Genomic DNA, 16,823 nt, shown 5'->3' on the forward strand with positions numbered 1-16,823 from the left:
TTGGTTTTTTAACGGTTCGATTTTTGGTTTAACCAATAAGAAAATATTTTCAAAACAAATATATGACTTGTCCAATAATTTGACACGATACACGCATACATCGAAACAAGCAAATCAGACTAAATTGCAACAATAAAGACTAAACTAATACTAAAACCTAAAAGAAAATGCAGAGGCTAGAGTTAAGTAATGTTTAATTGTATAAGGTCATTATAGTTATAGCGTAATATAATGATTATATTAATATTTATTTTTATATTTATGCCTGACTAAAAATTAATATAGTAAATTATTATATTCTTAATGGGGTTACTGGTTAACCCAGTAAGTTAATATTAAAAAATCAATATCGAACCGATAACCTAATAATTTTTTTTTATAAAATCATTAAATAACTGTTAACACAATCACCCAATATAATAAACCAATAACATTTTTCTGATTTGATTTATCAGTCAGTTCGGTTTTTACACACCCCTATATCCTTATATGCAAATAGTAAAACGTTCAATTGAACCTATAAAATTCGTCTTCTTACAAAACAACTGGCCAGGTTCATTAATTTGTCACCAAAACTAGAGCCTCTGCAGAAGTAAAGGAGCACCAAACTTAGGCTGCAAAGCTACAATACAATGTGGAACATGTGTATAAGATGGAGAGAGCTCAAACTCGAATCGTTGTAGAATCAAAGCTATAGCCATTTTTGCTTCTAACATCGCAAAGTTTTGTCCAATGCATATTCGTGGTCCTGCTCCAAATGGAAAAAACGTCATTTGTCCCTTTGTCGCCTTTAAAACACCTTCCTTGAATCTCTCTGGCTTGAACTCCTCTGCATCTTCGCCCCATATTTGTTTGTCGTGATGCAATAAGATCGTTGGTATAAATAGCAATGATCCATTTGGTAGATACAAATTTCCTAATTTAGTTTCTTCATTAGTCCTCCTGATACGAGTTGCTAGTGGTGGATAAAGTCTTAAGGATTCGTACAAAATCATCGTTACCTGAAAAATACATTTCAAATACTTATGTCTAGCTTCACCATTGTACCCTCTATGGATATATTAAATCTTAAACACGTTTAACGAAATTTATGAATTCCCTACTATCTCTATAAATATGTAAGTTATTCCCAATTGATATAAATAATGGATCTTATCCTCTCGGACTAAATCCAAGATCTAGAGTCAGTTAGTCCGAACTAAGAATGATCACATAATATGCACGCGTATCAATTTTTTTACTAAATCCAGGATCTAGAGTCAATTAGTCCGAATTGAGAGTGACCACATAATATGTATGCATATCAAGTTTTTGACTAAATCCAGAATCTAGAGTCTGTTAGTCCGAACTGAGACTGATCACATAATATGTATGCATATCAAATTTTCTTCATATATGTAAAAGAGATAAGTTAGTTCATAATCAGTTGAACCTACAGAACCCGTCCTAAATATATATATCATGTGTCAATGTATGAGTTGTGTTGAAAGAACTTACGATTTTCAACCGACTTAACTCATCAAAAGCTGGTTGATCACTTCCAAAGGCTTGCAAAACTTCCTCTCTGGCTTTTGCCTGCCAATCTTGATGTCTAGATAACAAAATCATAGTCCAGACAAGCCACACTGAAGTGGTTTCTTGTCCAGCAAAATAAAATAATTTGCATTCTTGAATTACTTCATTGATAGTTAATCCAAATTCTTTGCTTCCTTGTTCTTCGATTTCGTTGGAATTTGATTCTAGTAATGTACCTAATAAGTCATCACCAAACTCCTGCCCTGCTTCTTTTGCCTTTAATCTGTTGTCAATTAGACGCCTTATCGATTCTTGAACTTCTTTTTCAGTTTCTTTCATTTTCTTGTTGCTTTTGGTGGGCAAAAATCTACATGTTAAAAGTTTTAGTAAGTTGAGAAAAAGAAAAACACATATATTGCATGTCTAGAGGTGCAAAATCAAGCAAAGGTTGATTCAGGATTTAAACTTTACGAGTTCAACCTTACACTGAATTCATATGAATCCATAGCCAAAAGGTTACATCCACCTCAAAGATCAATCTATTATTTAGCAGCTCGTCCAAGTTTAAACAAATTTGACCATAATACAACAACAACATACCCATTGACACCCCACAAAGTGATGCTCAGGAGGGTAGAGTGTACACAGACCTTATCTCAACCCACTCATTTGTCACCTCTATTAACAATAGTTGAATTGGTGCTCGATGTAGATAACTCTAAACGAGTAAGAATATTGCAGATCCATAACTTTAGTCGTAATTACGTACCTTGATCCTGGAATATAAATGGAATTGAACTGTTTCATAATAATCTCAGCTTGTTCTTTTTGAAGTTCAAATATTCTTCTTCCTTCTTCATAGCTACTACCAAATGCCGTATGTGAAATCATATCACTCGTTAATTTTTGAATTTGAGGCCAAATATCCAACTCTTTTGATCTTTCATCTGGGACAATTTGTTCCCATTCTTTTAGCATCTCAATACAGCTTAAGTAAAAAGCTGGCAACATAAGCTACTTGCAAAACAAAAGAAAAAAATGCATCTCATTAGTTATATAAGCGGATACAAGATTTTAATTCTATCGATTCATTACAAGTTTAGATATAATATTTGTTGAAATTTTACTATTCTTTCTACCTAGATATCTATGCTTTGAATAAAAATATTAAGTTCAGATGAATCTTCTATCCAAGTGTTGTATCTGCCCGTGGTTGTGAGTGTTGTGTGTCATGGACTTTTTAGGAGGAAATGGTTTTAGACCATTTAGGGGAGTTTTAAACACGCGGGTTTCATATCATGAATGTACAAAAGACACGTGTCTGACATTCATTAATTTGATGTAAATACTCAGTCAGGTCAGTTATTACAAAAAACAAAAAAAAATGTGTGTAGACAAAATAAGGTAGAGTAGAACCTTCAACTTCTCCATGTGGAAAGCTGGTTTTAAGATCTTTCTTTGTTTTGCCCATTTATCTTCTTCATAGTTTGCTATGCCTCTAGCCAACAAATTGGCCACTGGATTGCTGTGGTGAGGCTTTTGATAAACATAATTCTTAGCAAATATCTCTCTAATTTGTTCACTTTCCATTATTAGTATCATTGGTTTTGGCCCAAACCATACAAAACAATTTTTCCCTGCATATAAACACAATCTTTTTGAGTCCACAAAAGCTTCCATTCACAACTTAAAGCCAGGATTTTCGTTAAGAGGTTCAAATATGAAGAAATAGAAGGGAGTTCAACATCTACTATTGTAACATCCGACAATTTAAAATGAATATGAAGAAGATTGAAATTGGAAGTAGTCATTTTTGGAAATTTGGCTAAGTTCAGAATCTGGAAATTTGGCTAAATTCAAAATCTGGAAATTTGGTTAAAGTGTGGAAATCAGTGAGTTTTTGGCCAACTTTGAGCAGTCATAACTCCTATCTCAGGATGATCCAGGAGTATTTCCAGTTATTTTTGGAAAGCCCTTGGAACGATATTTCCAACGCCACCGAGTTTGCTTGATTCCGAGTTCGTATGAGCGAGTTATGCCCTTTGAAAGTTGGGCAGTTGGCAGGGAGTCCGTCCGGAAATTTAAGGGCATTTTGGTCTTTTCACAAATCATTTCTTTTGAGGTTATATTGTTGTGTTAGGCTGATTGTGGATCATTTTTGTTCCATTTTAAAAGAGTAAGAGTTAGGGTTCTTGAGTGAAGAAGAGAAGAAGAGAGAAAGAAGAGAAGAAGAAGAGGAGATCAAGGAGTTTCCGTCAAAGATCATCGTGGAAATCGTCGGGGGTGATCCCTAATAGGTATGTGAGTTCATAGTGATGGGTTGATTCATACCCCCACACACCAACTCATTTTTAATTCCAAGAAAAGATTTATTTTGGTTGTTGAAGTTGTTGGTTGTGTTGTTGAAGTTCTTGCTGATTTGGGACAGGATTTGGTTGTGTTTTTGAGTGGAATCCACTCTATATTGAGGGGTTTATGACCCCAAGTGTTTGGGAAAAGAACCTTTGAAGTTAAGAGGGTTTAGAGTTGGCAACATGAAGGAGAAAAGTCAGGCTGCTTTCAGGAAACAAGTCTGCGTTGCGGCTGTGTTCCCTCTGTGAACAAAATCTGATCTGTTTTCAAAATTTAATTTCGAAATTCTTCTTAAGTTTAGCTGTCCTAAATTATTCCTAATCATCATGGGGTCCTTCCAAACACAAATCATTACCCTTGAATTCATAATCCAATTCAAGGAGAGTTAGTTCCAAGTCAAGTAAAGTTAGAAGTCAAGTGAAGTTAAGAGTTAAGCTTAGAAGTGAAGTAAGTCAAAGCAAGTTTTCAAAGTTGTTCAAGAGTCTTTAGTGAATGTTTTAGCTTCATTTTTTAAGACTCGAGTTTCAAGTCAAGTCAAAAGTTAAGAGTTTCATGTTAAGTTAAGAGTTTCACATCAAGCCAAGAGTTCAAGTAAAGTAAAGAGTTTAAAGTTGAGTTCGTTTCTCAAAGTTATTAGGGAACTATGTATTCCCAAAGAAGTTTTAAAGAAATGTCTTTACATTTAAACAAGGTTGGAAACTGAGATTTCCAAAGAGCCTTCGGGATAGTTTTTTTTGAGTAATTATCTCAATCAGCAGGAAGACATATGTTTTAAAAACATAAGAGCCAGTACATTTTTGGGAGTAGTATCGAGCACCGAATTGGGGGAGCGTTCAAAGAACCCACAGCCCCCATAGAACCATGGGTAGAAAAGGATCATACTTTTTAGATGAATCCTTTTCATAATAGACTAGTGGATCCATTAGGCAGTTCAGGTCTTATACCTTTGGCCGGGTATAAGATGCTCTGGCAGCGTGAGGTCGATCGCTGTATCATCACTATAGCTCATATGTGATGGTTGTCGGTTAGAGAAACTCCCACAACAGTTATTGTATTTTTATACACAGAGATTATTGTATTTTATATACATCAGTTCAATTGTATTTCTATATACATCTCATGCTTATTGTATCCTTGTATACATACAGAGTTTATAGCATGTTTTAAACAGTCTTTCTTTATATCGCACTTATTTTAAATTGCCTTATATTGAAAGAAGTCAGTCAGGTTGAGTTGAGTTGAGTTGAGTTGAGTTGAGTTGAGCAAGATAAACTTTTCAGTTTCTTCCAAATTTCCTTCTAGCCTATGTTGCTTAGTTTTCCAGCTCGCATACTCGTACATTCCATGTACTGATGCCAGTTGGCCTGCATCGTCTTATGATGCAGATACAGGTACCCCGGATCAGCATCATGCACGTCGTTGATCCAGCTGAGCACTCCAGAGTCAGTGATGAGCCTCCTTGCATTCCGGAGGACTCAATTATTTTGTGTTCTTAGTTTTTGTTTTATTAGGATGTTGCGGGGTCTGTCCCAACATCCATCTCAGTATTTTAGAGGCTTCATAGACAGACAGTCAGTCAGTTAGTTTTGAGTCTCTCATCTATGTATATATGTAAATATTCTATTTTGAGATTCGAGTTGCCTTTATGGACATATTTTATAAGTTAAGTTGTTTTGTAATATTGCATTGCATTGAGTTATTCTGTTGGGTTAGGTTTCCACTGAGTTAAGAAAGCCAGGCCAAGGGTTCGCTTGGGGCCAGAAATGGTCTCCGGGTGCCGGTCCCGCCCAGGGTGTAGGCTCGGGGCGTGACAACTATATATACATAAAAATAATTTTAACCATATATAAACAGTGTAATTTTCCAAACCCTTACTAGCTCTGCCCCTGGTTGATTGGACACTTACTACATAAAAAATGATCTTTAACGGCATTTAATTAACGATAATAGCTCAATTACCGCTAAATATGTATCTTTAGCAGCAATTAGCACTCTTTGTATATGTACCTAAAGCCTTTAGCGACATTGGATCTAATGACACTTAACTAATGCCGGTAAAGACTTTAATACCCTTTATTAATGTGCCTACTTATTGCCGCTAAAAGTTGTTTTTGTTGTAGTGACTGAAATTGAGAAAGAAAGAAAGTTTTGAAACTCATGGTCTTAAATAAGTCATACACATTTGTGTGGCTACAAATCAATCTCATTAAGAATAAGACGGAAAACTTGAAGTGAAAATTGTCTCTAAATAAAGAAGTACAACATTGTTTTTTGAGGCAGATTTAAAAGGGAAGTATATATGACACATAAATTGGGAGAGTATAGTATAAGCTATGAGTTCAACCGACAATAGTTTTGACACAAACTATATATATGTGTTAAGAAATCAACTAAATACATATAGATTAAATCTTGAACACCAAAAACACGATAGTCTAGCGGAATCAATAGCCTCTGAACTCATAAAGTTCAAATTTTGAATTTGCTTCTAATTTTAGAAGACTTACCATATTTATTAATGGTTTGAATAAAATAAGGAATGATTCTTGGTGCTATGTCATTTGAAAGATTATTAATAGGCTTGGATTGTGCTTCCTTGATGCTCTTAGAGAACTCTGTCAAGTCTCCATGGAGTAGCCTATAAGAATTCCCACATAAGCCTTGTTGTCTAAGAAACTTCTCCAATTTTTTTGGCCTAAACCATGCCCAATTCAACACTTTCCATGTATATACCAACAAAATTGTAACAAAAATTGTTGCTATAATTATGTTGTTGAGGGTCTCCATTTTTTTAATTTTTGGTATCAGACAGGTTTATGACCTTTGTTTTAATTAAACATATAATTTTAACTCATTTATAAGACAACAAGGGAATCTACATATTTGTTGAAATCTAGATACCTTGTATTTTAACTAAAGTAGAGCTAGAATTTAAAGTTTATAGAATCTGAATTCTGGTCTTTTTAAGTTACTGATTTCTAGATTAATAATTTGTACATATTAAGATAAATTTAAGGATGATAAAATATTTGAACTAAAGATAGTGAATTCAGTGGAACTCGTAATCTGCCACGCTGTTCCAAATACTAAGAGACAAAGCTAGAGGATATGTTATGGAGAGAATTGTGAATATTAGAGATAAAAATGGAGACGAAAAGGACCAAACAACCTCAATTATTGTTGTTTCCCATTGAAATTGTCTTAGCTTATAGCCGCTTGAATATGCTACATTATTTGCAAATATTATCGAAATATATTATTTACAAATCAATATTTATTTTTTTCCCACTATTTAATCTATTTTCATTTCCCGGCCAACTCACTACAGAGAAATAAGTAATAATAATACTCCCTGCGTATATTTTTACTTGTGATGAAGTGAAATTGCATTCTATTTAGTGCTTCTTAAGGAGTGTGCCAAGTCAATACTAAAGAAGTAAAGATGGATGAAGGAAATATAATAGTTGCTTTTTAAAAAAAGAAAACATTTTTTTCTGCACTAACAATACTCTTTCCGTCTCAATTTATGTGATGCAGTTTGACTAGGTGCAAAGTTTAAAAAATATGAAAAGACTTCACAGGATTCCAAAACTATCATTAAAATAAATAATTTTTTTTAAATAGAATAATATATCTTTATAAACTTTTTGCCAAATAAGTGAGACCCAACACCAGTAAAATATTGATAATATTATTAAATATTCATCAAATAAGGAAATATGTTATTCATTTTTAAATTGGGTAAAAAAGAAAGCGTTTTGTATAAATTGAGATTAGAAGAAAGTCTAATGCTTTACATCCAAAAGTTCGTTTGTCTTTCATTTTTTGTAATTTGGTTGATGTCTTATAAGATGGGTACGTTTGGGTAAGTTAAGAAATAAACGATTGCGTGATATATTTTTAAAAGGGAAAATAGTTTGATATATTCTTTACTTTTTTCATTAGAGTTGATATATCCCTGTTATAAAAGTAGTGCGTATATACTCTACTGTTTTATAAATGACTACATATACCCCTACAATTACAACAGGAGCTCACATATATCCTTCATTTAATGGAAGTGAAAAATTAGTTTAAAATTTATATTTTTTACTCTTAATTTTTTTTTAAAAAAACACGTAGGGGTGTTCAAGGTATATTTTAATCTTTTTCATACATAAATTGGTATTTTTACTTATTTGACTATCATTATTTGAGTTTCTTATTCTTATTTTATCCTCTTCTTTCATCTTTAGTGTAAAGAAAAAAAAAAAAAAAAATTGTGGCTATGTTATAATTAAAACTATTTTTTCGGCTATATTGTAATTTAGTTTTTGTATTTGTAAAAAAAAAAAGGGACATCTATAATAAATTTTACAAGAAAATTAGTGAAACATAAATAAATTTGACCACCAAAATAATAGCTAAATTAGTCGTTGAAACAAAAAGTAAAAAAAATAATACGTGTGAGGAGGATCAAATATACCCCATATGGATTTTATATATATATATATATATATATATCTATCTAAAAAATAATTTAAAAATTAGATTAAAATTATTTATTTCACTTTCATTAGAGGAAAAGGATATATGTGGGCCATTTATATAGTAGTGGGGTATATATGAGCCACTTACATAACGAGGGGTATATCAACTCTAAATGACAAGGTTAAAAGGTATATCAGGCATTTTTTCCTTTTTAAAATACCTAGTAAAAAAAAGAGCAACTTTCACATATACCAAACACAAAATTCATATTTGTATGCTATAACAAAGTTTGCATAATTGTGCTCCATAGCAAACATATATATGTATAATTCGCTATACATATAAAAAAAACAGTTGTATAATTCGCTATACATATACAAAGAAGGCAGTTGTATAATTCGTTATACATATACAAAAGAAAGCAGTTGTATACAAAAGATCAATTGTATAATCTGTGTATGTATAAAATAAGAAAGAGATAAAGGCAAAAGAAAACTGGGCAGAGAAATATTTGTATTGTATAATTATAAGTGTATAGGACGAAGATATATGTATTTGCATGTGTATATCTATACAATTTTCTCTCGCTTTATACAAACAGAAACGCAATTTAAACATTTCGTTTCTGTTTGTATAAGCGAGAGAGGCGAGGGTGGCGAGCGAGATTTGGGAGAGTGGCGAGCGAGATCTGGGAGAGGGGAGAGAGGGGAACGAAAATATATGTATATATACAATTTCCTCTCGCTTTATACAAACACAAACACATTTTATACATTTGTGTTTGTATAAAAGCGAGAGAGGCGAGCGAGACTGCCACCAAACGAGAGTGGCGAGCGAGATTCCACCAGGGAGAGTGGCGAAAATAGCAATAGTTTGCTATAGGGTACAATTAAATCGAAGTATATTTATAGCATTTAATTTGAATTAATAGTTTGCTATTATATACAATTTTCCCTAAAAAAAAAATTATATTTCTTACATACACATATATTTAATTATAACTCATATATAAGACAACAAGGAAATCTACATATTTGTTGAAATCTAGATACCTAGTATTTTAACTAAAGTAGAGTCAAAATTTGAAGTTTATAGGTTCTGAATTCTGTATTTTAAGTTACTGACTTCTAGATTAATTTGTACATATTAAGATAAATTTTAAGGATGATACAATATTTGAACTAAAGATGGTGAATTCAGTAGTCGTAATCTGCCCCACCGTTCCAAATACTAAGAGACAAAGCTAGAGGATATTTTATGGAGAGAATTGTGAAAATTAGAGATAAAAATGGAGACGAAAACCTTAAATATTGTTGTTTCCCATTGAAATTGTCTTAGCTTATAGCCGTTTGGATATGCTACATCGTTTGCAAATATTATCGAAATATATTATTTACAAATCAATATTTGTTTTTTCCCACTATTTAATCTATTTCCATTCTCCGGCCAACACACTATAGAGAAATAAGTAATAATAATATTCCCTCTATTCATTTTTACTTGTGATATGCTTTCTCTGTCCCAATTTATATGACTTACTTTCCTTTTTAGTCAATCCAAAAAGAATGACACATTTTTATATTAAATAACAATTTAATAATAAAATATCTATTTTTCCCTTAATATAATGAAATGATTTACAACCACACAAATTTCTATCATTCATTTTAGACCATAAATTTTAAAAGTCTTCCATTCTTTCTTAAACTCCGTACCAAGTCAAACTACTTCACATAAAATGGGACGAAGGGAATAGTAAAATTGCATTTTATTTAGTGCTTTTAAGAAGTATGCTAAGTCAATACTGAACAAAGATGAACGAAGGAAATATAATGGTTTTTTACAAGAAAAAAACAAAAACAAGTAGTTCGCACGAGGGACTATCCTTTCTATCTTGCCCTTCCACACCACATTAACTAGGTGGGTGTTGTTATCTTATGTATCCTTGGAACAAATTCAATTTTTCTGCACTAACAATTTTCTTTCCATCTCAATTTATGTAATGCAGTTTGACTAGGTGCAAAGTTTAAAAAATATGAAAAGACTTTCCAAGATTTCAAAACTATCATTAAAATAAATGAACTTTTAAAATAGAATAGTATATCTTTATAAACTTTTGGTCAAATAAGTGAGACCCAACATAAGTAAAATATTGATAGTATTATTAAACATTTATCAAATAAGAAAATATGTTATTCATTTTAAAAGTGAGACATCCACAAGTTCGTTTGTCTTTTATTTTTTGTAATTTAGTTTATTTGCCTTTTAAGATGGGTACGTTTGCGTAAGTTAAAGAAATAAACTATTGCGTGATATATTTTTAAAAGGGAAAATGCTTGATGTAGTACCCCTAACTTACTGTTATACAAATGTCTCACATATATTTTTATTGTTACAAAGAAGCTCACATATATCTAACGGAAGTGAAACAATTAGTTTTAAATTTATATTTTTGACTCTTAATTTCAAAAAATAATGACGTAGGGGTGTTCAAGGTATATTTTAATTTTTTTCATACATAAATTATTTTTTGACTTCTTTGATTATCATTATTTGAGTTTCTTATTCTTATTTTATTTTCTTCTTTTATTTTTTAGTGTAAAGAAAAGAATTTAAAATTAATATTTTTGTTGCTATATTATAATTAAAAATTTGGCTATATTGCAATTTAGTTTTTGTAATTGTAAAAAAATATTGGGACATCTCTAATAATTTTTACAAGAAAATTAGTGAAACATAAATAAATTTGACCACCAAAATAATGAATTTAATTTTTTTCCTTAAAACAAAAATTAAAAAAAAATATGTGTGAGGAGGATCAAATATATCCAATATGAATTCTACATATAATTAAAAAATTATATTAAAATTAATTTTTTTTCACTTTCATTAGAGGAAAAGGGTATATGTGGGTCATTTATCTAATAGTGGGGTATATATGAACCGCTTACATAACGAGGGGCATATCGACTTCAAATGATAAAGTTGAGGGGTATATCAGACCTTTTTCCCTTTTTAAAATACCTAGTAAAAAATATTTAAAAAAAATTATATTTCTTACCTACACATATATTTAATTTGTAAGATGTAAAGTTCATCCACATGTCCATCTAAAAAAGGTTTATTTAGTTTTTATTGTTAACTAAAGTTTGTTTAATTAAACATAACGCATGAAATTGTATTATAATTATGTTATAATAAACAAATGCATTTATGCAATTAGTTCTATTTTTCTGGTAATAATTAGGTTGTGGTATTGGTTACTTGCATCACTTGACTTCTTGTGTGGGTATTTGTCAATCAATTGATCAATAATTGGGTATTTGCTAAGTCATTTTAGTCCATAAAAAAAATGAGCTAATATGTTACTCTAATTGGTTAATGAGAAATTTTGTCGATATTTTTTATGTGATGTGTTTTATATTGTCATAATAAAGAAAAATAACAATTTATTAGATACTAAAAAATTCTAAAAAGTAGCAATTAAAATTCATTAAGAACTGGACGGATTGAATTAAGACCTACATTTAACTCATTTGTTAGGAAAAAAAAGTAGAAAATATAATTGAAGAAGAAGATGACCTTGAGGAGTGAAGAATCATTGTCCTTAAAGAGATATAATACATATTGGAAGAAAATACAAGCAATTCCTATCTGGATACAACAAAGCCCTTTCTCATGCTACTTTGAGAGATTCATTATATTTATAGAACTGAAAATATGACTTTTCATAATAGTCACGCTCTTTCATGAACATATGTATCTGTTCAATTTAAGACTTCTATATATTACAAAATATTTAACATTTTGATCCGTTCAAATTTAGTTAAACTCATCCGTTTAACACCTCTAATTACAGGGCATATTCATCATGTTTACAAAAATCTAATAGCTTTTGTTTAAATATCTATAAATAAATTTTAACTATGAACCGATTTTTTATCATATGACTTATCTAAGTAAAGTTAATTAGGGATTTTGGAACCAACACGGAACAAAACTATATCATGTAAAAGTGGTCCATCCAAATCTTTTATAAACACGACTCTATGTGAAAAACTGTTTTGAATGTGAATTGTGAATTTGTGAGGTAGTGGAGCTTCTAAACCTATAATTCTTATCTAAATTGATATTTACATTTATTGTAACAAAAAATGCAGAACACATATTTGTATAATATATATTTATTTCACTTGTTATTGTGAGTTATATATTATCCCCTCTAATGAACTCTTGACTCGAGTAAAGCATATCAATTATCAATATATGTAAAGTAAATATAATGGTGAAGAATTCATATTGAGAACAGATGGAAAAGAGCATAATAGTAACAATAAATAATATGATGATATATCAAGGCTAAAGAGACACTAAAATCGAAGAACAAGATAGTAGGAGAGTAATAAAAATAGGTCATAATACATAAATGTGCCCTTTAATTTGGCCTCATTTTACATTTATGCCCTTCAACTTCACAAGTAGGCACTTAAACTTGTATTAAGTTGAACAAGTAGACACATGAGTCCTATGTAACATAATACACGTAGGACACAAATTGCCATGTAGGATGCCACGTAGGATGTGTGTGTCTATTTGTTCAATTTTCTACAAGTTTAAGTGTCTACTTGTGCACTTAATATAAGAAATTTAAAAATATTATTTACATATATACTACTTTCTCCATTTTATATTGTTTGTGCACTTTCTTCTTTATACGCTTCATAAGAAATCATAAATAAAAGGATAGCTTCACTGATTTACCCCTTAAGAAAAACTTTTTAAAACCTTTATAAACCTGTTTACACTTTCTAAAAGAATTAATAGTAAGAATAAAATGAAAAAAATGTAATTAATTATATCTTGAGTTTGTAAATTAACAAATAAATTTAAGACAGCATATTTTTAAAAAGTAAGGTAGACAATATCACCCTTCTAGAAAGATGTCTTTGTCACTACATCTGTATTATTTGTGGTGGAAAACAAGAGTTCTCTTGTCATGTTCAATTGATTAACTAATTAAAGAGTCACATTTGACCACGCATCATGTATTGCCAAAATCAAAATTTAAAGTTTATGAGTTTTAAATTTTAAAATGACAACTTCAAATATATTAATATAATTGAATTCTAAATTTAATATTTATACACGTTTAATAATATTTGTAATATAAACACGTTATTTAAACAAAAGCTATTGAGGTCAGTCAAACTTGTATCTAGACTTCTACCTCCACCCTCGAATATGAGGTCCCTTCTTAACTTAAACATTATAAATAAGTCATTCAATTCCTTAGGGGAAATATATACATAAAGTAATGGAGATTGTTGCTTACTACTTAGTTTCATTTTTATTAACAATAACTATAGTAATATATGCATGGAAGTTGTTAGATTGGGCATGGTTTAGGCCAAGGAAACTAGAAAAGTGCCTAAGAAAACAAGGTCTCAAAGGGAACTCTTACAAATTAATTTTTGGAGATCTCAAAGAGTTAGCCAAAAGCTTTGAAGATGCCAACTCCAAGCCATTGAAAGTCTCTGATGATGATATATGTCCTAGAATTGTTCCTTATTTTGTTGATACAATCAAGAAACATGGTAAGTTTGTTTTTGTTTCTCATCTAATGGTGTTCTGTTTACCTGTTTTGAGGCTCGACTAATTCAGATTCTGACTGAGAAGTCTCAGTCATGAGACTCCATATTCCCAGCCCCCAGGGCTTGAATTCAAGAATTTTAATTAAGAAGGGATGAATACATTAAAAGTTTAGCTAAGAAATTCGTTGTTAATCTGTCACTAAATAGCTCGTAGCTAACATGACATATTGACATAAATCCATTATAAAATTTTACAGGTAAAAATTGTTTTATATGGATTGGGCCAAAGCCTATGGTATTAGTAAGGGAAGCTGAGGTAATAAGAGATGTGTTTAACAAATATGTTCTCTACCAAAAGCCTAAATCAACTCCCATCACCAAGTTGCTAGCACAAGGAGTTGCAAGCTATGAAGAGGATAAATGGGCAATGCATAGAAAAATCCTCAATCCTGCTTTTCATATGGAGAAGATTAAGGTATGTTCAATCCCTCCGTCGCAATATATGTGATACACTTTTCTTTATAGTCTGTTCCAATAAAAATATCATCTTTCTATTGTTAGAAAGAATTTAACTTTGAAATTTCTCTTTTGTCATTAGTGAAATGATTTATAGTTACGCAAATGCTTAAGGTTTGTTTTATACCATAAATTTCAAGTCTGTCTATCTTCCTTAAACTTTCAACTAAGGGGCTTCCCACACTTAGCTTATACAAGAAGTATGTTGTTTCCAATCCCCTTTGTGAAAATCCTGGCTCCTTTACTTTCGTCTATATGTATGGCTTACATGTGAAAGTTGAAGATATCTTTCAAGTTTTAACTGTTTATACTTTTAAATAAGATAGTCACACATAATTCAATAAAAGAAGTTTATTTCCACTTGTATTGATTGTTTCCAATCCCCTTTGTGAAAATCCTGGCTCCTTTACTTTCGTCTATATGTATGGCTTACATGTGAAAGTTGAAGATATCTTTCAAGTTTTAACTGTTTATACTTTTAAATAAGATAGTCACACATAATTCAATAAAAGAAGTTTCTTTCCACTTGTATTGATTATCACAAATTCATGATATGATATGATCAACTCTGCTTTCATTCTGTTTTTTTTTTTTTTCATTTTTTGTTCCTTTCTATGACTTGCACTAATGTGTGGTTTACAAATGTGTAGAGTATGGTTCCAGCAGTTCATTTGAGTTGCACTGAAATGGTGAGCCAATGGGAGGAGTCAATCTCAACGAAAGGAACATCTTGCGAAATCGATATATGGCCTTACCTTCAAAGATTGACTAGTGATGTGATTTCTAGAACAGCCTTTGGAAGCAATTATGAAGAAGGTCGAAAGATATTTGAGCTTCAAAAAGAACAAGCCCAGCATGTCATTGAAGCTACTCGTACCTTATATATTCCAGGATCAAGGTAATAAAATTAAACCTTTTTGGGATAAGGCACAAGTACCCCCAAACTATGACTGAAATCCCAGAAATACACCTTAACTAAACTAATGTCATATTACCCCTTGAACTCATTTTTTGTAATGCTTGTTATAACACGTTAACATACACTAATAGAGTAGAAATTCCTTACGATATAACCTTTCTTTCCCATATCTATGTCCAAATAGTATCAAGAGAAGAAGTCTAAAAAGGATTACTAATCCTTAACTTTTCGAGGAATCCTTCACCACTGGTTGTGAATGACCGATTTTTACAATTTTTTCGACCTTGGAAAATAGTGATTATTGACGATGAAATACATGTTTTTGTGTGTTAAACTAATGTAGGTTTTTGCCAACTAAGAAAAATAGAAGGATGAAGGAGATTGACAAAAAAGTTCAAGCAATGATTAGAGGAATAATTGATAAAAGAGTGAAGGCATTGAAAGCAGGGGAGGCCAATACTGATGACTTATTAGGCATGTTGTTGGAATCCAACTTTAAACAAATTGAACAACATGGCAACAAGGATTTTGGTATGACTACGCGAGAGATCATCGAGGAGTGTAAATTGTTCTATTTTGCCGGACAAGAAACCACCTCTGTATTGCTTGTATGGACTATGATTTTGTTGAGTAGGCATCCAGACTGGCAAGCTCGCGCTAGAGAAGAGGTTTTGCAAGTTTTTGGTGATGGCAAACTAGAATTTGATGGATTAAACCGCTTAAAAATTGTAAGTTTATTAACATTTATCGTCTTTGACACACACATACATATATGTTCTATGTTGAACTCTTTTTAACCATAGGTGACAATGATTTTGAACGAGACGTTAAGGCTATATCCACCAGTTGATGCACTTAGTCGAAAGACTACAACCAATACCAAGCTAGGGGAACTAAGTTTACCAGCTGGAGTGATGCTCTTATTTCCTATAATTTTATTGCATCATGACAAGGAAATATGGGGCGAAGATGCAACAGAGTTCAAGCCAGAGAGATTTAGTGAAGGCGTTTCAAAGGCAACAAAGGGTCAAATGACGTTTTTCCCATTTGGCGGGGGACCTAGGATATGTATTGGGCTAAACTTCGCGATGATAGAAGCAAAGATGGCTTTGGCTATGATTCTACAACACTTCTCCTTTGAGCTATCTCCTTCTTATACACACGCTCCGCAGTCTGTAATAACTAGTCAACCCCAGTATGGTGCTCCTCTTATATTGCATAAATTGTAAGCTAGCATAATTAAGTTGTAATATTTTGCAGCTTTGGTCTTTACTTTTGTTCGATAATAAGTCTACATTATCAATAAGTACATGTAATTTGTTTATGTTGAATGATCGATGTTAAAGATTTTTTCTTAACTAGATTTGTCTCGTCTTTTTTATTGTCAGTGTTAAAGCTACATTACCATATTCACCATGTGAATGCTACTAATTTGGTTGTCGACATACATTATGAGACGC

At 31.4% G+C, this 16,823-nt stretch overlaps 2 protein-coding genes across 2 annotated transcripts; one reads left to right on the forward strand and one right to left on the reverse strand.

Annotated features, from left to right (window-relative positions):
• Positions 1–575: 575 nt before the first annotated feature.
• On the reverse strand, positions 576–6,659 carry LOC125839279 (cytochrome P450 CYP72A219-like). Its single transcript, XM_049518256.1, has 5 exons — positions 6,375–6,659; positions 2,932–3,152; positions 2,285–2,529; positions 1,498–1,882; positions 576–1,001 (listed from the first exon to the last, which is right to left on the reverse strand). The coding sequence occupies exons 1-5, from the start codon at positions 6,652–6,654 to the stop codon at positions 576–578; spliced, it is 1,557 nt and encodes a 518-aa protein (XP_049374213.1). The 5' UTR covers positions 6,655–6,659.
• A 6,961-nt stretch (positions 6,660–13,620) lies between these two features.
• LOC125839276 (cytochrome P450 CYP72A219-like) lies at positions 13,621–16,597 on the forward strand. Its single transcript, XM_049518253.1, has 5 exons — positions 13,621–13,931; positions 14,186–14,403; positions 15,095–15,342; positions 15,707–16,091; positions 16,167–16,597. Exons 1-5 carry the CDS (start codon positions 13,652–13,654, stop codon positions 16,590–16,592), a joined length of 1,557 nt encoding a protein of 518 aa, XP_049374210.1. The 5' UTR covers positions 13,621–13,651; the 3' UTR covers positions 16,593–16,597.
• The last annotated feature ends 226 nt before the right edge of the window (positions 16,598–16,823 follow it).

Source organism: Solanum verrucosum, unplaced genomic scaffold (assembly GCF_900185275.1).
Source record: "Solanum verrucosum unplaced genomic scaffold, falcon-dt-bn FXZP01000170.1, whole genome shotgun sequence".
Taxonomy (NCBI): domain Eukaryota; kingdom Viridiplantae; phylum Streptophyta; class Magnoliopsida; order Solanales; family Solanaceae; genus Solanum; species Solanum verrucosum.

Bases quoted from the DNA above. Each gene is read 5' to 3' on its own strand.
- LOC125839279 (XM_049518256.1), bottom strand. From the start codon at position 6,654: ATGGAGACCCTCAACAACATAATTATAGCAACAATTTTTGTTACAATT. The intron at 2,530-2,931 runs GTTCTACTCTAC...TTTTGCAAGTAG, and splicing joins TCCACATGGAGAAGTTGAAG to CTTATGTTGCCAGCTTTTTA. The intron at 1,002-1,497 runs GTAAGTTCTTTC...TGTATTTTTCAG, and splicing joins AGTTAAGTCGGTTGAAAATC to GTAACGATGATTTTGTACGA.
- LOC125839276 (XM_049518253.1), top strand. From the start codon at position 13,652: ATGGAGATTGTTGCTTACTACTTAGTTTCATTTTTATTAACAATAACT. The intron at 13,932-14,185 runs GTAAGTTTGTTT...AAAATTTTACAG, and splicing joins TGATACAATCAAGAAACATG to GTAAAAATTGTTTTATATGG. The intron at 15,343-15,706 runs GTAATAAAATTA...AAACTAATGTAG, and splicing joins TTATATATTCCAGGATCAAG to GTTTTTGCCAACTAAGAAAA.